This window comes from Netta rufina (assembly GCF_964035555.1).
Source record: "Netta rufina genome assembly, chromosome: 1".
In the NCBI taxonomy this organism is placed as follows: Eukaryota; Metazoa; Chordata; class Aves; order Anseriformes; family Anatidae; genus Netta; species Netta rufina.
Window position 1 is genome coordinate 69,418,724 of NC_140123.1, and position 22,498 is coordinate 69,441,221.

At 43.0% G+C, this 22,498-nt stretch overlaps 2 protein-coding genes across 2 annotated transcripts in view; one reads left to right on the forward strand and one right to left on the reverse strand.

The window, feature by feature from the left end:
- The window catches only part of GABRB3 (gamma-aminobutyric acid type A receptor subunit beta3), a gene marked incomplete at both ends in the record, with an annotated part of 192,720 nt that overhangs the window by 129,443 nt on the left and 40,779 nt on the right, over positions 1 to 22,498 (reverse strand). The window lies entirely within an intron of this gene.
- Positions 16,389 to 22,498, forward strand: part of GABRA5 (gamma-aminobutyric acid type A receptor subunit alpha5) — a gene marked incomplete at both ends in the record, with an annotated part of 54,085 nt that continues 47,975 nt past the window's right edge. The window contains one exon of the mRNA XM_084290842.1: positions 16,389 to 16,474. Coding sequence (XP_084146968.1) covers positions 16,389 to 16,474 — 86 coding nt within the window. The remainder of the gene's footprint in view (positions 16,475 to 22,498) is intronic.

The window sequence follows — 22,498 nt, forward strand, 5'->3', positions numbered from 1 at the left end:
CGATGGGGCTGACAGTTTCTATGTTCCAGTGTGGCATGTTTTGGCGTCTTTTCCAGTTTCTCTCCTGGAAAGATTAATTTATCTTGTAACATAAATCAATATTTTTTAGTTATATTTTTTTTCTAATCTGTTTTCACTGGCACTTATGCATACAATTCGCTTAGAACAATAATTAAAAAGCAATAATCCCAAGCTAAAGAAAACATTATTAAGAGTAACAACTTTCTCTCTATTTTTCTGTTAAATTAAGGTAGTTATGTGAAACTACAGGCCAGATTGTACCACACATGAACATGCCTACTCTGGAGGTTGTGGCAAGCTGTGCAGCCCATTGGGACCTCTGGAGTTCTGTCAGGCACAGTGGAGACACACCAGATGCTGCACCTTCCCAGGCTTATGTCCTGTGCACTTCTGTGTGTTTGGCCAGGGTGGAAGGCCATGATATTTTATTGTCCCATTGTGAAAGATGGCTGTGTATTGGGTTTATGTGTCAAGGTTTTGATAGCAGAAGGTTGCAGAGGTGGCCTCTGCGAGCAGAGCCCAGCAGCTGCCCCATGTCAGAGCAGAGCCAGCTCTATCTGGCTCCAAAAGGTTGGCTAGAGCCAAGTCAGGGAGCAACACTGGGTGGGCCTCTGGAAGAGCAGATGTAAGGAAGGGAAAAAATACTGCTGGGCAGCAGCAGCTAGGAGAGAGGAGTGAGAAGCAGCCCTGCAGCCCTCCAGGTCAGTGCAGCAAAAGGGCAGGAGGTGCTCCATGCACACAGCAGCAGTTACCCTACAGCCTGTGGAGAGGCCCCTGTTGGAGCAGGCTGTCCCCCTGCAGCCCATGGGTCCCACATGGAGCAGATCTCCATGCTGCAGCCCCCCCATGGATGGGTGGAGGAGCCCCCGGTGGAGCAGGTGGATGTGGACTGGAGGAGGCTGCGGCCCATGGAGAGCCCCTGCAGGAGCAAGCCCTGGGCCGGAGCTGCAGCCCGTGGAGAGGAGCCTACGCAGGAGCAGGAGGCCTGGGGGGAGCTGCCGCCCACCCATGGGGGACCCGTGCTGGAGCAGTTTGCTCCTGGGGGATGGATGGATGCACCCCCTGGGACAGAGCCATGTGGGAGCAATGCTTGAAGAGCTGCTGCCTGTGGGCAGCCCCCGCAGGCTCAGTTTGGGAAGGACAGCATCCCATGGGAAAGATCCCACGGGGAGCAGGGGTAGAGAGGGAATGTGAAGGAGCTGAAGCTCTATAGACTGACCACAGCCCCCATTCCCTTGCACCACCTGGGGAGAGGAGGTAGAAGAGGGTGGATGGAGGGGAAGGTGTTTGTTTCTCACAGTTCTAGTCTGCTAGTGATAGACAATAAATAATATTAATCTCCCTATGCTGATTGTGTTTTGCCTGTGATAATAATTATTGAGTGATCTCCCTATCCTTATTTCAACCCTTGAGCCTTTTCCATTATATTTTCTCCCCTTTTCCCTCTGGGGAGGGGGAATGAGAGAGTGGTTGTGGTGGAGTTCAGCTGTCCAGCTGGGTAAAACCACCACAAGTTGGCAGACCAGGGATCCCGATGCAGACACAGTCCCCAGAAAAATGCACAACTCTGCCTTGGAAGAACATGGTAGCACACACACATACATGTGCCCCTTCCTGCACACACCTCAAATGCACTGTTGACACACACACACACACCCTCCCACACACAGATATTCCTCCTCCCCCCCCCCCCCCCCTTACTTCAGGGGTAGGGGTAGGCTTGTGTTAGGTCATATGACTGTTTAGGAAGTATCTCTTATGGATGCCTATGGATGAATAAAAGCTCTTGATATTCCCATCAACTTTGAACAGTGATAAAACCCCAAGAGTGACTAGAGTTTTCATACATGCAGGGTGTCACTCTTTTTAACTGTTATGTTGTTTAGTCTGTGAATAATCAAAGCACACTCCAGACTGAGCTGAGAAGGGTCAGTGTAAGCCAACTGCCTCCCCACTATGCCCAGAAAGCAACATGAGCCTGAGCAATGCCATGTGATGCACCATTGAATCCAGAGGCCAGGCGGGGCCCAAGTCTTCTCCTCCTGTTCTCTAAATAGTATTCAGTGTCCGGGCATGGCTTTGCTGCTGTAACCCAACTCAGAGCTGTCACTTAGCCCGGAATTGTTGCCTAACATTTCAGACATTAGAAGGGTTCTCAGTTAGGAAGATACAGAAAACGCAGGAATTGCTTGAGCTCTCCGACCATAACAAATTCAATGTATGGGAAAAAAAACCACCATACTGGATAGCAACATCTACCAACTAGAGTAAACAACTTGGTTAGCCTGAACTGTGGGAAACCCCAATGATCTTTGAAGACCTTGGTGCACCATCTGCTAGGAGACATGGTCAGCAAGGGATATTTTAGGACTTTTGTTTCATACATTCATTAAGAGGAGTCAGAAGATTTTACAAATAGAAGCACTTATCTCACATCTAGGACAACTTAAATTTTGGTCCTATCAAACCGCATAGCCATCCTTGTTAATATTTTCCTCCTGTCACTCAGAAAGACTGGACCATATCCCAGGGAACACTGAGGATTTATTCATTCATATTTGTAAGGTGCTTTTCTGTTTCCATGTGTAGATATGCACAATTCTAAACCTGAGTTTGCTTTTTTTCCCCTCTTGCTGTTCTGCTCTACTGGCTAGCTATGTACTGGTACTATTAAAGAACATTTGGTTTATGATAACTGACGTTTTTATTAGAAGGGTCTTAAATAGGGATTCAATAATTCAATTTCCAGCTAAGAAAAAGAATAATAAATAAATAATGCTGCAGCCATCTTCTTGTTCCTCCCTAATGGGAGGTTAATCGTTAATCTTTCAGCCACTGGGGAAATAGATATAAGGAAAGATTGGAGGAAAATGAAAAATAAAATAATAGACTGAACTGAAATGACCCACTTCAGCAACTGCCAAAGTGACCAATACAGTGGAACATCTACATACAATAGAGAGAATAGCAGGGAAGATTTCCATTATTTATACAGGCATCTGAAGGCCTAAGAGCCATGTAGTAGCAGCCATATCTGTTCTCTCTTTTTTTTTTTTTTTTTTTTTTTTTTTTCCACAAAGATAGGAAATCTGAATGGTTCAGTTTTCCTGCATAATAGGGCACATTACATTTCCCTGCTGTCACCTGAGTGGCCTCCAGATACCCTCAACTATCTCAGTCTCAACAAAAGAGACAACTATCTTTGTCTCAACAAAAACAGTTACACAAAAACAAACAAACAAACAAACAAAACAGCATAAGATCCTTTTGACAGTAAAAAAAATAAAAATAAAAATAAAATAAAAATAATAAAAAACATTGTTGCATAGCCACTGCTTGCCACCACAGATTATGTTGGGTTTAGACATCATTCTTATGCTTGTGGTACTGGCTCACAGCTCTGCATTGCAACCAGCCCTGCAGTGGTGATATATGTCCATCCACCCTCCATTCAGGTTTTGCTCTGGTCTCACTGTGACCTTTTCAAAGTACATTCCATGTTATGAAGAATGGCTCTTTCTCCTTAATCTCCTTCCCTGACACCAAGAAACAGACATCACAGCTTCAAATTGTTCCAAGAAGACATGAGTTTTAACTCCAGCTACAGCCAGGTTACAATCATTCTGATATATCCTAGCACTGATGGCACGGTTCTTGCTGAAATTCTGCTTGTTGCAGTCATGTTCGTCCCCTACCTCACAACAACAGCATTATTTGTGGCCCTAGCCTTCCATTTCTTTTTCTTCATAGTTCTTTTTTCCTATTTTTTTCCCCTATTTATTTTCCTAGTTTTCCAGGATTTTTGTGGTAGGAGGCATTTTCCACGGAGTATTATCATGAGTGGTTAAGGGGAATGGGTATTTTCGACTGGCCACTCTGTCACGAGGGAGCCCAGATGAAAACTCAAGTTCAGATGACCCCCACTCTACTTATTTTATTGTTTTTTCTTATATCTAGGTGTATCTGAAGATGTGAAACTAGTCAATAGGAACGTTAAGCAAAATATATTAAAAGAAATTTAGGCCATCAGATTCTGTCAGGCAGCAACGCAAAGGGTGATGTACCTCTGGCAGACTTTTACTGAGCAACAAGGCTTCTGTGTTTAGAACATCCTAGAGATTTCTTCACTGAAATCTCTTTTACAGTCATCCTTTTCATATGCAAAATGTTCTTAAAACATTTTCAGTGTGAGACAGCAGATGTTTAATTCATAAGTGACTAGAGGTAGCAGCCATCCCTGACAATAATTTTGTGCCTATTGTTTCTATCCTGCTCATCACTGGTAGCACTGTTTGTAAAGTGGAAAGTAGAAACCTGAAGGAGATTGTTGCAAACATCTTTCTAGTGAGTTAATCACAGCGCTAACTTTGCACGTGGGTTCAGTTGCAACAAATTCACATGGCCAGAATGAATCATGTGCACAGATCAGGGCATAGAAGGAGATGTTTATGGAAATAATTTGCTCCAGAATATTTGCTCATGAAGATTCTCATGTAAGTAGCAAGAAAAAATGCTTTAAAGATATCCTTTTACATTTTTCTTTAGGGTCATATATTGTTTTATTTTATATAGTATGTTCCTATTATCTCAAGTAGCTCTCAGATATCACAGATAAGAAAATCAAGTAAATGTCTAGAAATGTGTAGAATTAGAGTTCAATAAAGTATATTCCTTTATTAAACACACCAAAAGGTTGTAAGTATTATGCAGTGGATGATTCCCTTTTATGTCAAGACTACTTCAGATATCACGATTCTAATTCTATAAGTCCAAATTTTAAATCTAACATCAACAAATGGGGCAGAAATAAGCCCAGCAAATCTGTACAAGTTCTGTCTTGGCAGAGTTTAGATCTCCTCATATATAGAAAAGTAAACATGAGTCTGACTGTACTCAAATGAGCCCTGTCAGGGGAGTGCTGCAATGACACATCGCATACACAAATACAAAACAGAGAACGACAATACAGATCTCTGAATGATGTAATTGTGAAGGGACATTTGGCAGCTTGTTTTGTGTATTGCACATGCTTTTCACAGATGTGATAGCAATGGTCTACTAAGCAGTTAAATTGAAGATTAAACATGGTCAGACTGCTCTAATAAAGTTTGACTTGAAGTGTAAGCAAGCCACTGGGTACAGTGATCATTATTTTCCTTGCTATCTTTATTGAAAGAAGATTCCTTTTTATACAAAGTGTGAAGAAATTAAATAGGTTGCCTAACCTGCAAGTGATGTGAGAATCCAGGAAAAAAAAAAAAAAAAAAAAAAAAAAAAAAAAGCAATATCAAAACAGGAAAGAGATTGTGTCATTAGAACAGATATTAAGAAGGAATAAAATAAAATTTAAAAAGGCCATTTGTTTTTCCCATTTTTCAGACAAAAATAATTGCACATGAAGAACGGATACATTTGCACGTCAAAATGCTATTTTTGAGTAAAGCTCTTGTGGCAAGGTGCAAGTTACAGACCTATTCACATGCCGGCACAGAAGACAATTGCCTTAGAAGTATGTTATGATGGCTGCCAAAATCAAGTGGTTTAAAGTCAGAGAACACTATAATCTGAATGGACGATGAAGTCCTAACTGTGCTTTCCTGTACATCAGTATTAAGCTTTTTTTTCAAATGTATTTTATCTTTTTTTTTTTTTTTTTTTTTCCCCAGAGAGCCCTTTATCATTCATCACACAGGATAAATAAGTACTGATTACATGGCACCTACTGAATAAGCAGCTACTTGGAAAAGTAATCTTCACCAGCCAGTTAGTAGTGCCTTATTTACTGCATACCCAAAGTCTGCAGTAAATACAGAATTGTTCATTTTTTCCTGGTCTTTTCTGGGCCACTCATCGCTGTAGTATTTGCATGCCTCAAGAACACAGATGAATTTATCATTGTCGAAAGATAGGAGACCATTATTATTATTCCCATTTTACAGCTGAAGAGATAGGGACTTGCCTGGAGCAACACAGTGAATTAGTGGCAGAGTAAAGATTAAAATTCACGGCTTGCAACCCTATACACATTATTGGAGACTGCACTGCCTTGTAGGAGGTGCTGAGAAACTGCAGCTCTCACCAACTTCATCTACCACTGTAAGAGCTCAGCTTTGCTCTATAAGCCTTGGGCAGCCCAAGCTGGTCATTCATGAAATAAGACACACAGTTAATAGTCAGCTGCTAGAGTAATGGGTTTATCATCACATTAAGAAACTAATACTTGAGCCTAGTGTTTACAAAATGGTCTTGAACCTGATCCAGCCAACTCTGGGTGAATGCCATAGTGACCAGGGTGCTGGTGATGGCAGGATGGGCAGGAAAGCAAACTCACTTTCCCCAAGCAACCATGCTGGAACTCAAAAAGCTGTCTTACATGCACCATGATTTCATTTCAAAATGGTGCTTTATGAAAAAACACATTTAGAGTGGAAAACCTACTGACAGGCTCGAGGTCTCCTTCACCTGAAACTCATTCCCTCCTGCTGTCTTGAGCATGTCCAGGTTTCTGCCCCTGCGCTCTTTACACCAAAAGCAACCGATTCACATTTGGTGGTTCTTGTTTTGTGTCTCTTTAGCAAACTGGGAAAACACCGGTAGATCAAACTGTAATCACTCCAGCAGTCATCTTTTATTTAGTTCACTTTTTTTCTCTTTGAAGATATCCTTTTGATCCTCGTCTGTTCACCTGAGATGGTAGGTTCATTGACCATTCCCACTCTCTGGCTGCTATCGTGTGAACATAGAGATGCTAAAATTAATCTGGGTGTTAGCTCTCTGAATCCACAAGTGATGCTGTTTAGAAAAGTCTATAAATTGCCTGTATACAATTGACCAACTGCCTGACATCCATTCAGATGTATAGCTGGAAATTTGAATCTAATGCACTAGTGTTCAGTTGCTGAAGGTGTGAAAAGCATGATGATAAATCCAGTTCATCTTGCTTACCCAAGTAGTACCATTTCTCCAAAAACTGCATCTCATGGAGTGGGTGTAGACTTCAAAGCAAGGCCATGAGTGTATCAATGCAGGGCTACTCGGCAGATCCTGATACCTATTTTTGCAGCCCAGGGACCTGGAAAGAGTGTGCCATGGTGTCCCTCCTGCCCTTGTGCCCCTTTACTCCCTTCCAAAACTACAGCAGAAATGGCCAAAGAAAGCTGCTGGAGGTTGCAGGCTGGCACACAGGTGTTCATTTCCACTGGACTGCTGACCCACTGAAAACTTAATCACTTCTGTAAAAGTGGAACAGTTTGCCAGGAAAGACCAAGGAACACCCATACAAAGTTCCCTAAGTTCAAAGAGATAATGCCTGCCCATAACAAAGGGTTGATCTGCGTTTCTCATGGCCAAGGGAATATCTTTAGCATGGGTTGCATGCCAGTTCCTCACAGCTGTTTTTGACTATTTTTGTGCCAATATCCTCTTCTTCCATCCCAAATGGCGTCTGACTTTTTTTTTTTTTTTAGAAATACCAAAATCAAAATGCTTAATATCTCCAGTATTGTTGTATTGTTGTCTACTTTTTTTTTTTTTTTTTTTTTTTCCTTTGGCTAATCCAGCTGCCAGATTTTAGACTGCTGTGCAGTTGTTTCAAGAGCAAGCCATCTGCATGTTTTATTGAATAAACTGAGGGAAAAAAAAGGGGGGGGGGGAATGGAAGGAAGAACTCAACTTAATATTTGCTCAAATCTCATTCTTCAGCAAGCTCTCATTGACTGACTCATAATTATTGGGTCACACTCAAGGCATAACCTCAGCTGATGTATAGACTTAGCTCCACTGCCCTTCACTTAAACCAATTTGAAGATTGTACATGAAGATTTGGCTTGTTGACTGATAAACATAATATATACTATAATTTGTATCTTTCTGAATTCTAGTGCACTGGAACTGACAAAAGGATTTTGCACAGAGCTGTAGGACTGACATCCTGACATCACCTGCATTGGTGTGGTATATAGTTCAATCATTAAGATTTATCACCCTGTAATGTTACATGTAGATCACCATGAAATCCCTACCAATATGTTTTCCAAAACAGGGTGCTTTTTTTTTTTCTTTTTTTTTTTTCCCCAGCTCTTTCCATTTTCTGTAACTGGTAATTCTAGATCGAACCATTTAAAAACTAATTTTTCTCAAAATTTTATTAATTATAGCACTTGAATCTATATAACAGAAGTCAGCTTTAATGGGATTTGGAAGTGCTGAGAACATTTATTCCCACCTAACCTTTGCCAATAAATTCAGCCTGAAAAGCAGTATATTGCAAATCCTAAAATAAATGTAAGTTGTGTCTACAGCTTTCCAAATGGTATGCATTAATGTATTTTTTGTAGCAGCAGCTAATTATTACTATGAATCATTACAGGGTGACTTGAAAGCATTTATAAAATTTTACAAGAGTGGAAACTAATATTTGCTGGTATCTTTGACAGCTACCTGTGTTGATCACAGGCAGAAATAATGAGTTCTGTCAATATGCCCAGTGCACGTATAAACAACTCAGAGAAATGCAGTACATATGGCAACTATAGCAGGCAAAAAAGATGTGAGTTCATCAAAACAACTTAAAACACGCTAATCCAATCTTATCTTAGCATTTACATAGCCAAAACCCAGATGACAGGTAGATTTGTTATGTACAAATATGTATAAATAGACATAAATATTTATAGTTTATAACCTAAATATGACAGAGATATCCATACATACATATGTATACATAATAAAATTGTCTGTATTTAACCAATTTCTAAACTTCACATGCTCTGTTCTTAACATCACTAAGTACATTAGGTTACTTCAGTCCTATATTGTACATTCGTCTTCCATCTATTATGGATGCTTCAATAAATGCCTAATGAAGAATTTATCAGCATCAGTCTGTCCATCTTATTTCAATGATTTTTATGTTGTTCCTTCTAAGATTTGTTCTCTCCTTCCTGCTATGAAGGAATTACATGTATAGTAGCGTATGCATAAAACCTTGAATATTGATGTACAACTTGTATCCTCCAGTTTAAACCTGATTAATCTGTCTTAATGAATCATATGCATGAATCTGAATCATTGTGGTTATTCTCCATCAAGTGCTTTCTTAGATGCTTCAGAATACAGTCAGTTGTTTTTCTGGTCACGTGTATATTTAAAGGTGTACTCTGTCCTCTCAAGAAGTGCACCATGTGCTGTGATACTTACAGAAAAGATGAAGCTGAACCACTAGACAGGAGGACTGAGGCCTTAACGATGAAATACAGTGCTACTTTAATGGCCCATTATTTTTCAAGTATAGCCATAACTGCTACTCTAGCCAGCTAAAATACTAACCAGCGAATTTAGCCATTTTGAAGAAATTAACTAAAGATATTTTATATATTATAAGATCATGAAGTCTCAGTTCAGAAGCTTTCTTATTCGATGCCCACTTGTGTGCAGTAAAAATATCTAAGCGTACACAGAAAACTGCAACATTTTAGATGTAAGCATGTATCGCCAGTGTTTAGCATAATCTAGCCGAACACATTAGTCACAAGTATTCTACATGTCTAGAAGAACACTTACTCATCCTTTACACTATTACCGCTTTATATGCAAAAGTAGGGTTTATGTATTTCATGCCTAAAATTTAAATTCTGGAGCAGTGGAAGGTGCGCAGTCAATTGCCTGGGAATTTCAGGATACAGGATGGGACTGCTGCTGGGTGACCCCTTCTTTCCCCCAAACAGGGACAATGAACTACCAGTTCTTGATGTGGCACATGCTGCAAATCCCTTTGACTTGAAATCTGAAGGGCAGACTTCAGTAGGCTCTGTATGAACAGGGAGAGGATTTCACATCTGAACCTGGCAGGAATGTGGATAATACCTCAGCTCTTTCATGTGAAAACCACCCGTGATCAGGCTTGACCCCACACTTTCTCTTTGCATTGCTGCCCAGTGGTGTAAAGAAAAGTGCCTCTTTTCCAGGGCAGAGGAGAAAACAGCTGCCTCATTGGCAAGCTGGACTGACACGAGTGAGCAATGGGAACCTGCTTGTGTTCAGTGCTTTCCCAAAACAGCTCTGAGGGGCCAGTGCAGGGCCACCTTTGGCCCTGACCCAATGCTCCTGACCAACTAGTGGCACTTAACCATGTAAATCTGGACAAGATGGGCTAGTTTGCAGGAAGAATTGGAGCTGGAAGGGAGAGGGAATGGTAAGGAGTCAGATGGTAAGGTAGGTTTTTGGGAAAAGAAAGGGAGTGTGGGTGCAGAACAACAGGGATGCCATTGTAAGTAACAGGCAATCTTTGCTTCAGTACTCTAATCCAAGGGTTTAAAACATTACAATAGACTGGGAAATGTCGGAAATGTTCTCCACTCCCATGGCAGGGGGGGAGTTGCCTCTACATATCATTTCCCGTGTCTAATGGGGCAAAGTGTCTAATACAGGTCAGGACTCATTTACATTTCTTGCCAGCCACTTTTGAGAAATAGGGCTGTTCTTATCCCATATCTCTGTAAGGTATAGTGTCTGGTCTGATTTCCTGAAACACTGTGAAGCTCAGGGCATCCTATAAATCCATGACAGCAGTGTTCAGGCACACGCTCAATGTTCGCTCAGCTGTTAGTCTAACGTGTGGAAATGGGTTGGAGAGTAGCTTGCCCACAACAGAGAGGATGAACTGATGAGCAGAAAATGCAGCCTTTTGTTCTTTTTTAAACTGAATGTGTGCAGAAAGCAATCCACTGAAGATTAGCCTCAGATGAAGTTTTTGGACCTTTGAACCTGCAGATTTGGGAATTGCAACAAATAGCAGACCGAAGCATCAGTGCTGCTTTCTAAAGGCATCCCTTCTCACAGCCAGCTAGAGTTTTGCTGGGGCGGGGAGGGCAGTCATGCCTCTTTCTCCCTGTGGTACCTCTGATGCATTCTGTCACATAAAAGGGGACAAACTCTGTCTCCAAGCAGTCCTCCCCAGCATTACACTGCACCCAGCTGTGTTTCACAAAGCTCCATTTAGTAACTCTCTATTGCCACCGGGATGCTAAGCATGAAATAACCAAACAAAACACCAGGTCCTAAATGCAGCTCTGTCTGCAGCATGGCTTGACAGACAAGAGGAATGGACTGATTGTGTTTTACGGGTGTCCACAGCACCATAGAGAGGGCATGCACAAGAGGGGAGGGGGGAGGGGAGAAGAAAAAAAAAAAAAAAAAAGCTTTTAGTATCCTTTCTTATTGTTCAGAAGTACAGAAAATGATGCTTCAAAATCTATCAGGCTTAATCTCTCTCACGTCACTGAGGTTATTTATATCATTTCGCTACCAGATACTGTTTTGGGAGGAGTAATAGAGAGTTTCCCAGGATGACGCTGTTTGCTCGTCACGGGGCCACAGGGTGGCTGGTGGCAGGGCCAGCCAGGGCCAGCTGCAGCAGGCTGTTCCTGTCAGGTCTGGGACATCTCCACAGGCGGAGACTCCACCGCCTCTCTGGGCAACTTGTGCTGCTGACCATTTTCATAGTAAAATTGTTTTCTTGTATTCTGATGGAATTTCACAGTTTTAGATTAGTGCCCATTGCCCCTTGTCAGGTTACTGGGCACCACTGAGCAAAGCGCAGCTCCCTCTTCTTCATTCCCTCCCATCAGGTACTTATACATGTAAATAAAATTCTGCCAAGCCTCCTTTTCTCCAGGCTGAATGGTCCCAGCTCGCTCAGCCTCTCCTCATAAGAGATGCTCCAGTACCCTCACTATCTTCTTAGCCCTTTGCTGGGCTCTCTGCAGTACGTCCATGTCTCTTGTATGAGGGAGGACAGCACTCACCCGGGATTAGCAGAAACCTCTTGCCTGTGATCCCTAGGGATATTGAGAAAGATGGGAGTGGAAATAAGGCTTCTACCTTTCCTTCAGTCTCTGTGTTGAGACTGACCAGTATTAGCTGATGGCTAGTTCATGCGATGACTGACGAATTCAGACTGCTCTCTGCTGGGAAAGGATTCATATCACCAAAACCACAGTCCCGAGAACTGCATTTTGAGGAGTCTTAGCTGAGAGGCCAATGCCAGAAAATCTCAAGGAAACAGGCAGTCCTCTCCACCTGGATGTCCCAAGAGAAATGGTGGTAGAGAATGCCTGCTAGGAGCCTACTGCTTGGGTCAGTGCCCACAGCACATCACACCTCCATGCAACTTTGGGAGCTTTCTCTAGCTCTGCAGGGAGGAGAAGGAATGGCTTGGTCCCTGACAGAGCTGCCTGTGGTTGCTGGAGAAACCGGCTACCTCCCAGCATGAAGCTTCACAGCATTAGGACTTGGTGCATATTTCCTGGTGAGCTCCCCAGTGTGCAAGTGGTCCCTCATATCATGGAAAAAATCACAGCACAATTTGCCTGTTTTTTTTTTTTTTTTTTTTTATCCCTCAATATAGAAAGTGATCTAGCTCACATGCACTCATTTCAGCAAATAAGCTGCATTAATTAATGATGGGGGAGGAGAAATCTCAGAGAGGTACCATGCAGAACTTCTCCTAATATTGAAGAAAATCACAGTATGAAATGGCTTATTGAAGGCTACACCAGCTTTTGCTAAACACCAGCACAGAAAAAAATAAAATATCCTTGACCACAATAAAAAGCAATTATTTCACATACTAGATTCAACACATCCTTTAAAACTGAACAAGGAGGGTAAGAATACAAGTAGGGTCAGTGTGAATCACAGGGGAGTGCCTGGAAAAACACACAGCGGTGGACGTGCACAATGCTGTAGCCTTCGAAGTGAAGATCTCTCTACGGCTTGTAACAGCACGGGTCAAAGCCACCATCCTGCAGGGATCCAATTAGAAAACCTACACAAGTAATGTCTGACAAGCTCTAGAGAAGGGACCTTTGCCCAGGAGTTAATACCTTGCGTTATAAACAACGCGTGTCAGAGATACCGCGTCATTAGCTATAATTAGCTGGCAAACCAGACCTGGTCTGGGTTACGCTGTTGCCATACAGAAGACTATAGAAAAGAAAAAAGAAAAAAAAAAAAAAAGAGAGAGAAAAAAAAAAATCAGAAAAATGCTGCCAGGAGCCCCCAGCCTCAGCCCCTCGCTCCGCCGGCTCCGTGGGGGCACCGTTCCCCTTCCCAGCCTCGAGCGGGGTGCGGTGGAGCGGGGCCGCCCCCTGGCGGCCCTTCGGGGGCAGCAGCAGGGCTCTGGCAGGGCGGGGGTTCGGCTGGGCGCACCCTAAATTCAGGAGGTATTCGTCAAATTCACCGTTTCACTGCGGGAGGCGTTTTTCTTTTATTATTATTATTATTTTAATTTTAATTTTAATCTTTATTTTCATTTATTTTTATGTTTATTTTTATTTATTTTCCCTGTGTACTGAAGCCAACGCGTGTTATAACATTTTTGTCGCTGTTTTGCATCCCGGAGACTTAAATGCTTTCTTCTCCTTCGATTTTGTGAAGTGAATCCACAGCATATGGCTTTGAGGAGAAGCTCCGGCAAGTTAGAGGAATTGACGCTTGGCTCCGCGAACTGGAGCAAGCAGCGGAAGAGCGTGCAGCTCCCACCCGTTCAGAGGGAATTTCTAGGCCAATACTTCTCCGTCTTTCTTTCGTAAAATTATTTAAAGATAACATATTTTTACAACGTCACCTATACAGAGATATAAATAGTTCGCACTAGAAATCAAAGCACTGTAAAAAATCTGATTTAAGCCCTCCTAGGCAAGAATATTATCGTGAGAAAGTACTGCCGCTTCATGCTACTTAGATATTTTTAAGCATGCAAAAAGCGCTTCTGATAGCAGCATTCATTCACAACTTCATATTTACTGAAGTCACTGAGGAGCACCAGGGAACAGTGCATGTCATTGGCTCTGCATTCAGGATCACGCATTGCTTGAAAATCCAGACACAGACAAGCACTGCATATAACCAAAAAAATTAAGATTCGAGTTCATAAGGACCAAGTTTCAACTCAAGTTGTGCAGACCATGAACTAGGTGTATGTATAGCAGCGCCACTGGTGGCAATGAGCTAGAGATTCGACATTGATTTTGTTGGTAGGATTAATTTCTCAGAGTGTTTTAATGGATATAAGAAAAATACATGCTTCATTGGTCCATAAAGTTGCCTGAAAGTTAGACATTATCTCATTTAATAACTGAGTTTGGAGTATTAATTCAAAGTACAGTCTTAGCAGTATACATTTAAATCACTTTTATCCTACATAAGGTGTATGCTATGAAGTGTTGCATGCACTTCAAAGAATCCAGGGAAGCAGAAACCATGATGCACTCGTCGCATCCTTTGAATGGGTCAAAATGCACCAGCTGCTCCACTCTTAGGGACATGCCTTAGTGGGTGATACTGGTGATAGGAGGACAGTTAGACCAGATGATCTTGGAGGTCTTTTCCAACCTTGATGATGCCAGGATGCTACGATTCTCTGCGAGCAGCCTGAGCTTGAGCAGGTACTAAGTGTAACACTGCTTGTGTTGAGGTGCCGAAGGAACGCACCCCTTTTCCTACACAACCAAACCACAAATTACTGCAGGCCTCCTGAAACACCAGTGTGTGCAAAGCAACGAGAGCTCCAAAAGAAGCTGGGTGCACAAATCTGAGCTTCTCCATTTAAGAGCTGGGATGGCATAGTGCAGGTCCACCAGCTATGGGAAAGGATGCGGGCGCAGATATATGTGTCTATACATATATAGAGGGATATATGTGGATATATCCATGTTGTGGGCATGGATATACGTCTATACGTATATAGTGGGGTATCTTCGGGTATATCCATGTTGTGGGCATGGATATAAGTGTCTATACGTGCATATGGGGATGTATATGGGTACATAGGGAACCTCCCGCTGCCTCACCCGCCCTTGTACCGCCGCGCTCCCTGGCCGCTGGACGGTCCCCATCTCCAGGAGCGACCCCGGGAAGGGGGTCCGGAGGTGCGCGCCCCCCGCGCACCGACCCGCGCTCCCGCCGCCGGGCTGCGCGCGGGGGCGGTGCGGGCGCGGGCGCGGCGCTGCGGCGGGGCCGCGCCTGCCAGCGGCGGGAGAGGCAGCGGCGGCGCTCCCGCTCCGCGCCGCAACTTTGGGGCCGACACCGCCCCCCTTCGCCCTCGACCACCCCTCCGCGGGCGGCCGGTAAGAGCCGGGACCCCCAGCCCCGACGGGCCGGCGCACGGCCGCGGCAAACTTCGGCGGCGGGGTGGGGAAGGGACGAGAAGGGGAGGGAGGGGAAGGGACGAGAAGGGAAGGGAGGGGAAGGAAAGAGATGGGAAAGAAGGGGAAGGGTCGGGGGTCGCGGGCAGGCAGGTGCCGTGCGGGAGGGCAGCGGCCGCGTCCCCCCGGCGTGGAGCAGAGCGAGCGGGACTCGCCGCGGGGCAGCCCGGGGGCGGCTCGGCTTCGGGTTTAGCATCCTTAGCATCTTTGGCTTGGGCATCTTTGGATTTGGCATCTTTGGGTTTGGCATTTTTGGGTTTGACATCTTTGGGTTTGGCGTCTTTGGCTCCGGGCCGGGAGGGGGGAGTGAGTTTTTGCCGGTGGGAGCGGGGTGCAGGTGGAAAATCCAGGCAGCTGCCCTCTGTTTTTGTTTTTTTTTTTTTTTTTTTTTTTTTCTTTTGCTTGCTTTTTTTTTTTTTTTTTTTTTTTTCCTTTTCTTTAATAGGGCACGGAGGCAAACGTTAGAGCACGATGCTGAAATTGGTGATCTGGTGGCTGAGGCAGGTATCCGAGAAGCAGCGGTCACTGGAGCAGCAACGTTACTGGCGTTCTTGGTGCTAGCGTGAGGTTTATGTGCCTTTGCAAGGAAGGTCACTTTTTTACACCCCCCACCCCCCCTTCCTTTTGCTAAGCCGTGCATCAGCAGCGTGAATTCCAAGAAGCAGTAGGTGTTTCTTGGCATTTTAACTGGGATTTTGGAAGGGGAAGCCGGGTATTTAATGGGAAAAAATTGCGATGGAACGAAGGGATGCGGAGGCTGCACACAGCCTGGGGTTTGCAGGCGTGTGGAAGTTGTTGAAATAGGTAAACGGTCAAAACTGGCATTTGGGAAACGATTTCTTTAGTTACTTACATGACAAACAAATGTAAAGGAAAACTGGGCCACTAAGAATTTTTCCTGTTTTGCAGTTTGCTGTCAGCAGAAGGTAAAACATGTCCTTGAAGATATAGAATTTTACATAAACAGATGATGTTTACATAAGCCTGAAGAAGTTTGTGAAAAACACAGAGAGCAGAAGATGCGGTGTGAGCTGAAGTCGGCTGTCCTGCTGCTCGTCCGTGTAATAATTTTTCTTTTTTTTGTATTGTTGCAGCGTGAGAACAAAGTGAGCAGCTGCACCTTTACCAAAGCAACCACCTGCATTACTCATCTCCTCTGGAATGGACAATGGAACGGTCTCTGGCTTTATCATGATCAAAAACTTCTTCCTCTTCTGCGTTTCCATGAGTTTAGCCAGCCACTTCGGGTAAGTTGCCAATTGTGTTTGAATTTCTGCTGTGGCTTTTTGAAGGAAATGAAAAGCTTTGGCTCCATGTGGTGTGGAGCAGCAGCACAAAACAAGCAAGCTTTGCATTTGATCTGAATGTACCGGTGTCGGGAGAAAAGGAGCGGTTTGCCTTCCTGCTCCAATTTTCTGTCTCCTATCAGCTCTCTATGCTCATATCATTTTTGCAGGGGGGGAACGTGGAAATTCAGCCTGGGCCTTTGGCTGCTGAGTGCCCTGAGCTGGCCATGGAACAGCCGGGTGCTGATGCACTGGCTGCTGGTGTGGTTGCACTGAGGAGGGCTCGCACCTTCCCTCTCACCTGGCGGCACAGGCTGCAGGCAGCAGTGCCAGACTGCAACAGCAGCAGGACCCAGTGCATGCTCCTAGCTGGTATAGGCTTCTTAGTGAGTAAGATTGTGGCCGCTCAGGAGGACAGCTGAATTTGAAACTTGCTAGAGTAATTAGAAATTACATTTCCCTGAGGTGCATAGCAAGGAATTCTGCTTCCTCATTTTTTGCTTTGGGTGCTTTCTTGATTGTGAGATTTTTAAAACTGTATTGAAGAAGTACTCCTACTGTAGTTCTTCAAAACACACCCACAAAACAAACAGAAAAACCCTATTTACATGTTTTCCCTAAAATGAGATATCTTCGGAACTTTCCAAGATCAGACTATGCCACTGAACCCCGAAGAAACATTTAGCAAGTGCTCTGGAAACGTAGGTTGATTCTTTTTTTGTGGAGGAGAACAATTATTTATGATTTCACCAGAAAAAAGAAAAAAAAAAAAAAAAAAATCCTCCCAGTGTGCTGATTCACAAGCATACCCATCACTTCTTTGCTAAAAGAAGGTACAAAATGGAGATGCAAATTAGCTTCTTATTTCAATCAAAGTATTTTTTTCCAGATTGGAACTAGAAGACCAAACCTTGAATGACAACTCTCTGTACTGTAAGCAAGACTCAGCCCTGTCTTTAGTGTGTGTCTTAAGTAGGTGCACAGAAAGCTGTGACCATAGTGCCATGTATGAACAGCTGCAGACCTGCACCCACAGGGAAGGTAAATTGCTGCAGTCTGCTTTATTCACCTTGGAAAAGCTCAGTCCTGCTTTCACTATGGCCTAGGGCAAAACCCTCACTGGACTTCTTGATGGAAATGAAGAGGGCTTAGGTGGTGTGGAACTGGTGTTGAACTTGTCTTGACATGGTAGGGGTTTAACCAAGTATTACCACACTGAGGACATCTTGAGGACTGTTGCCTCAAGTCCTTTCTGACTGCCCTTATCCCTACAGAAGGTGTTAACTGCACTAGTTTGGCACAACCTTTTTGGTGGGGGGGTTGTCTACCTTCTGCATTGCTCATTGAACAGAAGAATAGAGACTGCAAAAAAAGAGGCTTAACTCTCCCTTTTGACTCCCAAATAAATTATGAACAGAAGTTTCAGGTGGGAATCGTGTCCCATAACCTGTCAGGTAACCAGAGCAGGACAGTTACAGGAATGTAGGACACTCGTCTTCTCTGAGTTAGTCAAAAAGCTGCCGTGCACTACAACAAGATCATCACGTAACAACCCCTCACCCCCCCACCCCCAATTTTTCTGATTTCATAATTGTAGTCAGGGCCTGCAGAGATAAGCAGCACCAATCCACTGCGCCATTCACATGCTGCCTTAGGGCTGAATTTTGACCCTGCTCAAAAGACAGAGGATGCTCCAGCGCTTCTGTTTCAGAAGCAGAAGCAGTTTCAGAGTGTAATTTGCTAAGTGCTTTGGGACTGACTCTTCAGGACGGAACGGTACAATTTACATGTAGGCTGCTTTATTAACTTCTATGATCCAGAACCTAATACTGATAATACTTGCTGTTGCTACCAGATTCTTTTTTATTAGCTTCATCCGTGTTTGGATTGCAGTGCCACATTTCAGTGCTTTTAGCAATGTGCTAAACAAAAGTGATTGGCTAAATGACCACAAATTAAAAAGCAAAATGCAGCAAAACTTTATAGATGAAGGCAGAGATTTGTGTATGATCCTCCATAGTCATTCCATGATTATATTAAATCATAAATACAGTTTTTGATGACTTAGCTAAAGCCACCTTTGGGGATTTTGATGCACAATGCCTGGTAAAATAAACAGGAATTATGTATCTCAGTCTCCTAGGCTACTTCAGAAATCTCAGCAAAAGTCTGTGATTAATGGTTAACATAAATGTGGAATGACTATTGAGTGTTATCCTCATCAGTAGGCCGTAGAGGAGGACTGTAGGCATGGTTGGTAGAAGTTATTTAAGGAAAAATCATAGAATTAAGATTCAAGGATATAGGTCGAAGGAGAAGAGCATATGATTCCCTTATCCCTATTGGTGTAATTTTTCTATGACCCTACTTCTGCATAGAATCCACCACGAGTCAAGGCTTTTTCAAGCTTGTGTGACTTCAGCCTCAAGTTATATCATGATCTAATGAGTTACGATATAGTACTGAAATATTTGGAGATATTTACCTTACAGACCATTGTGAGCTATTTAGAATAGCGTAGAGTAGAATAGTTCAGTTGGAAAGCACCTACAAAGATAATCTGGTCCAACTAGCTGGCCACTTCAGGGCTAAAAAAAAAGTTAATTCACATTAGGGTTAGACAATAATTAGATATCGAATATAACTGTGGGGGGTGTTTTCGGATGAGACAGGAGTCTGATTCCTTCTGTCTGTTTTACGTGAAGGGTTGCACTGAACTCACTCACAGTTTCATGCCTGCAAGGTCTGAAGGATCAGACTGTCAAAAGCAGGCAGAAAGTGGGTGCTCTCCTGGCAGCAGGTCAGTGGAAATTCAAAATAGTTTGGATTCCACCCCCTTCAGACTGATGCCCTGCAAGATCAACGTAGTGAGGTGGAGCTTGTGGGATCGAGCATCCCACAGGTGGAATCAGTTTGTGCAAGGTCCTGCCCTGGCAGATGCTGTGGGTGCTGGGGCAGGGCTGAGCATCTTGCCCATCCCAGCCCTGAGGATGGGTGATGGGCTGCTGCTTAGCAGGGAGATGTTCCAGGGATGAGGTGGCACACGATCAGCCACATGCTGACCAGCCTCATTGCGCCTTGGCTCATTTTTACAAGCCCCAGGCTGCATGTGGGGACATTTTTGGGGACAAGCTGATGACAGTCCCTGCACACGCTTGCGTTTTAGGAGTGCGATTTCAGAAATCTGTCCGAGAGCCTAAACCAGCAGGGACGGATGTTGTTGGTGTAACCACAGTTCAGTCACCATCTGCTAATAATATTTATAATAGTAGAAACACGGGAAACAGAAGATCCCAATTAAACGTAGCTCTAGCCAACGCAACACTTTTCTGTGCACGGTGAGAATTTGCTCTGCAGCGGGTCTGTAGTTTCACATACTTTCCCACTAGCTCACTGTCCTTATCACTGAGAACATAATCCTGCTATTTAGTCTAAACATACCTCTCCTTCAGGCTGTGGCATTTGCTTCAAGTTCGTCTCTGCAACCCTGAGCAGTTTGTTCTGATGGGTTATGCCTTTCTGAGTAGTCACAGATGCTGGGGAGTTCTTCCTCGGATTTTTAAGACTCATTTTCTGAAAATTATCATATGCTTACATGGTCGTGCTCATCTTTTTTTTTTTTTTTTTTTTTTTTTTTTTTTTTTTTTTTTGTATCCTGTGTTGCTTTCCTTCTCCATGCCTCCAGATAGCTTTGCAAACATGTCAGAAACCTGTCAGCCAGTTCCCACAACTGGAAAAGCAAGGGAATTGCTGCACAGGGAAGGCAGGAAGAAGTTCATTCCTCTGCTGAGCAGAAAGCTGTGGTTTGAGCATCACCACCTTGCCAACATTAAGCAGGCTGACCAGGTAGCAGGTGCTACCTGCAGGCCATCCCACATGTATTGCCTTTCTGTCAGCCTGCATTTCAGCAGCAGGGTGTACTGGGAGGTGTGTAACATCTTGGGGAGAAGCTCGGGATGCTGAAATGGACATAAAGGGGTAAGAGGGGTGAGGGTGATAGGATACCGCTCTATGGGATGCAGGCTTTTGTCACACTGCTCAAAAATTGCCTATTCCCAGCAGGTAGTGAAATACTGCTCTTGGTAAATAAAATAATGAAATTATTCTTAAAACATCTGCAAGGACTGTTAAAGTTTCAGTATTTTCTGGCATCTCTTTCCTGTATCCTAATCCGTTGTGAAAGAAATGAATTTTCAGGGCTAAAATTCACGAAGTATCAGCATTTTCAGATCTGAAGAATCTGTAAGAAAGGGATGGGAAGAAGCCCACTCGGAAAAGTAAACATATTTCCTTTGATGTCTGTCCAGCTGACAGCATCCAGAACTGTGCAAATGCATTCTCCACTGTTTTCTCTACCAACTGTTAATTTGTCTCAAGTTCTGGTATAATTCCCAATCCTATTAAAGCAAGTTCTTGGAAACTTTACTTGTAAGAGAGAGAGAGAAAGAGAGAGAGGAAAAAAATAATAATAATAAAAAAAGTTTGCAATTGCAAAATATTCCTCAGTTATTTTCTAGTGTGTCTTACTTTATTATTATTATTATTTTTTTTTTTTTTAAAAAAAAAGGTTTCAGGAAAATCATGAAATATCTACAATACATTTTCCTCTTATTACAACAGAGTTATGAATAGAACATGTCACAATTTTGACTAGATAGCAAAAAAGACAATGTTTAAAATGGTAAGCGATGAACTCATCAGAAGAGGTAGTTGAGCATCTTTAGAGAGTAATTACATTTTACACTGATGGCCTTTTCTGTAGCTTCTGATTTTTTGAGTCACCATGAAATTGCAGTATTAAATAAATATAATGAGAAGTATTCCTGGTTGGTTTAGTTTATGTTCAATAATGAGCTTTAAATTTAATTATCTTTGAATTTTCTTAGCATCTCCTAAGGTTCTTTTCAAGGTTTATTTATATTCCATAACTGAAAATGTCTCCTTCAAAAACATTTTTGATTGCAGCAAGACAATAATGTGTTTACCTACTAATTTGCTGATAAAACATAACCTTTACATGCGTGGAAACAACTGGTTCAGGATATCACCTCTTTTCTTATAGCTGTATTATTCATACAGCTATAATATCTAATACTCAACAATGTGTGCAACTTTAACAGTCCAGTCTTAAAGCTTTGATGTCATAAAAGACAATCTCAGCACTTAAACTGAAATGTGAACTGCTGTTTTACCAGCAATCTCAGAAATTCAAACAACACCCTAACTTTTAAATGAAATAAAAAATAACATTTGCATTAATGGCAAACAGTAATCCATGTACAGACGCAACTTCACATAATACTGACATTTCTCTAAAATTCAGCATCAGATGCCGTCTTTGTCTTTCACGTATGGGTGAAGTGATCTGCCAAATCTAAATTGGATTGCTGTTTTGCAGATGAGGTACAGACTTTTTATGAGTCTTCACGGTAGTCATTTCCCCATCTTTGTCATCTATTAATTAGCTTTTCTTGTGGGGTTATACAAGTATTTCAGTATTTGGGGTGTGTATGCTGTTCTGGGGAAAGATGTGTGTAGCCAAGATAGAAAGAAGCAACATCAATTACTCATGTTAGATGCAGAAGAGAGGTTATGAGAACTAGATATATTTTGTCCTGTCTCCCCAAAAATAGTTCAATGGGAATCTTTCCTCTGAGTTCAATTGGCTTTGAATTCAGACGTAAGCACTAAAAATAACAAGCTTTTTTCAAGAGCAGAGAAACTAGTGGAGCTCTGTATGCTGCGTCCTCAGCACCGTAGTTTTACAATAACCCAAGCTCCACATTTGGCATCTCTTGTTCCCATCTCCCATTGCAATACCTACATTTTACCTCTGCAGTCTATTTCTCCCAGTATCTTTCCTAATCACCCTGCAAGTCTCCTCCGTATCTCTTAATTAGCAGGGAGGAGGTGGGCTGGTTTTGCTGAGGCTGTTTTTGAGCTACATGCATGCCGACTGGCCCAGTCAGTGAGCCAGAGGGAATA